Source organism: Paralichthys olivaceus, chromosome 3, assembly GCF_024713975.1.
Source record: "Paralichthys olivaceus isolate ysfri-2021 chromosome 3, ASM2471397v2, whole genome shotgun sequence".
Classification (NCBI taxonomy): domain Eukaryota; kingdom Metazoa; phylum Chordata; class Actinopteri; order Pleuronectiformes; family Paralichthyidae; genus Paralichthys; species Paralichthys olivaceus.
Window position 1 is genome coordinate 15,096,593 of NC_091095.1, and position 4,205 is coordinate 15,100,797.

A 4,205-nucleotide genomic window follows, 5' to 3' on the forward strand; every position below is an offset into this window, starting at 1 on the left:
GACATGCAGCTATGAATGGGGTGCCGATGTAAAGCCAGTACAATAACTCTGCGGCGTAATGAACTGGAATGCCCCCCCTGCTCCAAATGAGCCCGCACACATTACGCACACATTACACATTGTCATCTGCTGGCCTTTCTCTCCTGACGAAGACGAATTGGAGCAGGTTGCAGCTGACTGTGCCCCCGTGCACCCTGCAGAACAATGCAGAAAATGCACATGGATAATGTTGTGATATTCCGACAAGGAAAATACAAAACCCGTGAGAAATGATCAGGGAACAGACGACTGGCCAGAATCTTTTATACGGAGGAAATTAATACGAGCTAATCAACCATTTTGTTAGGGACCAGAGGAGACGCAGAAAGGACCCGTTTGTAGAACCTGTGTTTTTACCACTACAATGGTTAGAGTAAAAAAAGATTTTAAAGTTCTACACTGTAAAAACATATGAATTAAACTTCAAACGAAAATAGTGATAGTAAACTTTAATTAGCAAATTTGGCAATATCTTTCTATGCATACATTCAATTTGAGCAAATATCCATTTTTGAATTTAACAAATAAATACTGTTTAAAAGGAAATAATAATAATAATAATAATAATAATAATGATAAAAATAAATAATAATAATAATAATATTGGGATTTGTAATTTTATTATCTTGTATCATAATATATCCGTAAACAAATCAAAAGTATAACCGATATTTGAATACTTGAGTATTGTGTTTTTTGCTGGCTAAAAATCTCAGTAATCATCATCGGTGGATGTGCACCTTATTCTCCCACACTGCAAAAAAAAACTTTAATGAGTGTCAAAATTTGCTCAGTGAGACATAATTTGTTTTAAATGTATTTTTATGCATATTCCTATTTTTGAACACTCTAGATCGAATATATATTAATCAAGTACAGAATAAACCTGATTTCCACAATACGAAATAAATGAAAACTCGAAATTCTTATATAAATCCTAACAACTGACGTGATCCACAGAGCGTTTTTCTTTGTTGTTGTTATTTTAAAATTCATTGATTAAAACAAATATGATTTCCAGATTCATGGTCTGATATTACTTGTTGCAAGGTAATCTCGTCCAGTTCCTGGTAGCAGTGACTCAAAGACCACGTGACCAGCGTGGCCCTATAAATACCTTTTGAGAGCTAAGGAGGATAGTGTGACAAGTCTGGCTGGATACCTACCCAATCCCGTGCGTAAAAGATATTTTGGAAAGATACTTGGATTTCCAGAAGTAGCTTTATAAATTGACCTGCAGCACAAACCGATCGCGGACGGAATCAAATGCAGACTGAAGACAACTGAAGTGTGAAAGATCGATGATCTCTGATTGTCTTTTTACGCGTGAAAACCAAGAAGTTGTTCGCTGGATGAGAACTTCGCACAGCCCCGCTTGACCTGCCACGGACGACCAGGAATCGCCAAAGCCACAGGTCAAAGAGTTATTTCTATGTTTGAATAGATTCTAGCCATGTGTGCATTCAATAGTTGGAGATAAAGCTGCAGCACAAGTCTGGTGTGGTTGTACGGGGGAGTGTGTGTGTGTGCGCGCTCTCGCTCTGAAGCCTCACCGGACCACAGGAGGAGGAAATCTGGGAGAGCAGGGGAAGAGAAGCGGCGTCTCCAAGGATGACTTTAGGGACGGATATGTCCGATAGCTCAGCACTGTCCGAAGATGTGGACATCGACGTGGTCGGGGGTGACATATCCGTCGGAAAAGACGGAAAGTACATTCACCACGAGTTCAACTTGGACAATGACTCCGACGATAATTACTCCCAGAACGCGGCCGAGAGGGTCTCCTCTCCCGGGCTCAGCAGCTCCGACTGTCCGTCAGAGCAGATGGGGTCCAGCGCAGAGACTGGCACCGTAATCGGGGACAAAGCCAGGAAAAGTGCACTTGTGAAACCACCCTACTCTTACATCGCCCTCATCACCATGGCCATCCTGCAGAGCCCCAAGAAACGCCTCACTCTCAGCGAGATCTGCGAGTTCATCAGTAACAGATTCCCCTACTACCGGGAGAAGTTCCCTGCGTGGCAAAACTCTATCCGCCACAACCTTTCCTTAAACGACTGCTTCGTGAAGATCCCGCGGGAGCCTGGCAATCCCGGGAAGGGCAACTACTGGACCCTCGACCCGGATTCCGCAGACATGTTCGACAACGGGAGCTTCTTGCGCAGGAGGAAGCGCTTCAAGAGGCACCAAACCAACGAAATCCTCAGGGACTCCGGTGGTTTCCTACCCGGGTTTGGATACGGCCCGTATGGATACAACTATGGACTTCAGCTGCAGAGCTTCCACGCAGCTCACAACCCGTATCACCCGCACCACACAGGTGGCTCTTTCCCGTTCCCCAACGCGCCCTGCACCTTGCCCTCGTCAGCCGCACTGTTCCCTCCGCCGCATCCCCTGCCCTCGCTTTTGGGCGCTGATTTAAGAAAACCCTTTTACCCCCAACTAAGCCCTTCTCTGGCGCCTCTCAAGACGGACTCCAGTACCCCGAGTCGGCCTTCGTTCTCCATTGACAATATCATTGGTGCAGCAAACTCCTCCGCTTCTTCCTACAGCGCACAGCCGGGCAGCCAGGCTCAGATCCTGGCCATGTTGACCCCAGCTCTGGCCTCTGCTTCCAGTCACTTGACCCTATCACAGGACAGCATATTACAGCCTGGGCCACAGAGTGAGACTTTTCCCAGCAAAACCCCCAACATGAACACTTGTCCTTTCTAAAAGGAAAAAAAAACAGACACAAAAACAACAAAATGACCGTTGAAAACATTTTATTAGAAAGCCACTTGTGGCGCAGTCCCTTGTTAAGGTAGGCTGAACATTCCTACTGAATCAAGAGTGTTTTTTCCAAATTTGCAAAAAATGTTAAGAGAGGAGAGAAAGTTTTATTTATGTCTTGTAAATATATGTATTATATGGAGAGACAAAGGGAAGAGAAGGAGGGGGATCTTTTTTCAAACAATGCTGGGCCTGCAATCTGCCATGTGGCCTTCATTTGTCAGTGGGAGGAGAATAAAAAAGCGATCCTGTTATTTTATAAGTTAAAGGTCTCCCCCGTGGTTATATGGGGATGATTCAAGATTTAAAAAAAATTATAATTGAGAATTCTATCATGATTTATGTTATTTTCTTTTTGTGCGTCGTGAGAAAAATGGCACTGTTGTTGTTGACATATTTAGGCTGACAAGAGACGGCAAACTCAGGTTTTCTTAGAAAGCACATGAAGATAAAAGAGGGGAGGGAGGGTTTCTGACACAATAACCATTTCCCACCCACCCCTCTGAATTTATCTTCTACATGGTGAATTTGTGACAATATCATTTCATGTTGTTGGACACTTAGGCTGTGTGGTTTTTTTGGTATAAAAAGGGCGCATTACCTCTCTCAAACCTTTTAATTGTTGTTCGTTCTTATCTATTTCACGATTCAATCTGTGAAACATACAGTATGTCATGTGTTGCCAATAGAGAGAGAGAGAGAGAGAGGCACCTAAATGTTCATAGGTCATTTTTGTTGTAATGACAAGAATAATAAATGTTGGTGAATTTGAAAAAAGAGAGAAAATCGTTATTTTTTTATTTCATGGAAAGTTGGCGCTTAAGAAATGCAGTTCCTAACAGGGTCAATATATAATGGAGTAAACAGAAGAGTATCAGTTGAATTCACTTAAATCATATTATTGGTTGTTTTTTTATGTTTTAACCTTCAAAATGAATTGTTTAAAATGTATTGTAGTGTTGCAGGATTTCATTTGAGCACATTTTCATTTGGATGAATAAGCAAGAAGAGGAAGGCTACTTTTATTGGACTTAAGAACAGATCAAATTAATGCTTGCTCCAATCAGCTCCCAGTTTTAATTAATTCAGACGTGACCACTTGCAACAAAAGCATCAGACAAACTTGATTAAACTTGCAGTAAGTTAAGCATCAAACTTCAAGATGTGAGAAACGCACAAAATTCACTTTGAATATATTAAACACGACTTGATGTAAATAATAGTCATGAATATCACGCAACAGTGCGCAAGTATCCCTCTTGTCCTGCTCGCTTTGTAAAGCACCGTTTTCTTGCACCTTCACAAAACCCCCCTAAATGAATGGGGCATGTTAGCGGGCCTCGGCGGTGCGTAATTGAAAGTGAACAAGGATATACCCACGGTCCTTTTGGGAC

The 4,205-nt window shown here is 42.4% G+C and overlaps 1 protein-coding gene across 1 annotated transcript; it reads left to right on the forward strand.

Moving 5' to 3' along the window:
* Positions 1 to 1,166: 1,166 nt before the first annotated feature.
* Positions 1,167 to 3,588, forward strand: foxd2 (forkhead box D2). Its single transcript, XM_020080513.2, has one exon. It carries the CDS (start codon positions 1,651 to 1,653, stop codon positions 2,752 to 2,754), a length of 1,104 nt encoding a protein of 367 aa, XP_019936072.1. The 5' UTR covers positions 1,167 to 1,650; the 3' UTR covers positions 2,755 to 3,588.
* The last annotated feature ends 617 nt before the right edge of the window (positions 3,589 to 4,205 follow it).

Bases quoted from the DNA above. Each gene is read 5' to 3' on its own strand.
- foxd2 (XM_020080513.2), top strand. From the start codon at position 1,651: ATGACTTTAGGGACGGATATGTCCGATAGCTCAGCACTGTCCGAAGAT.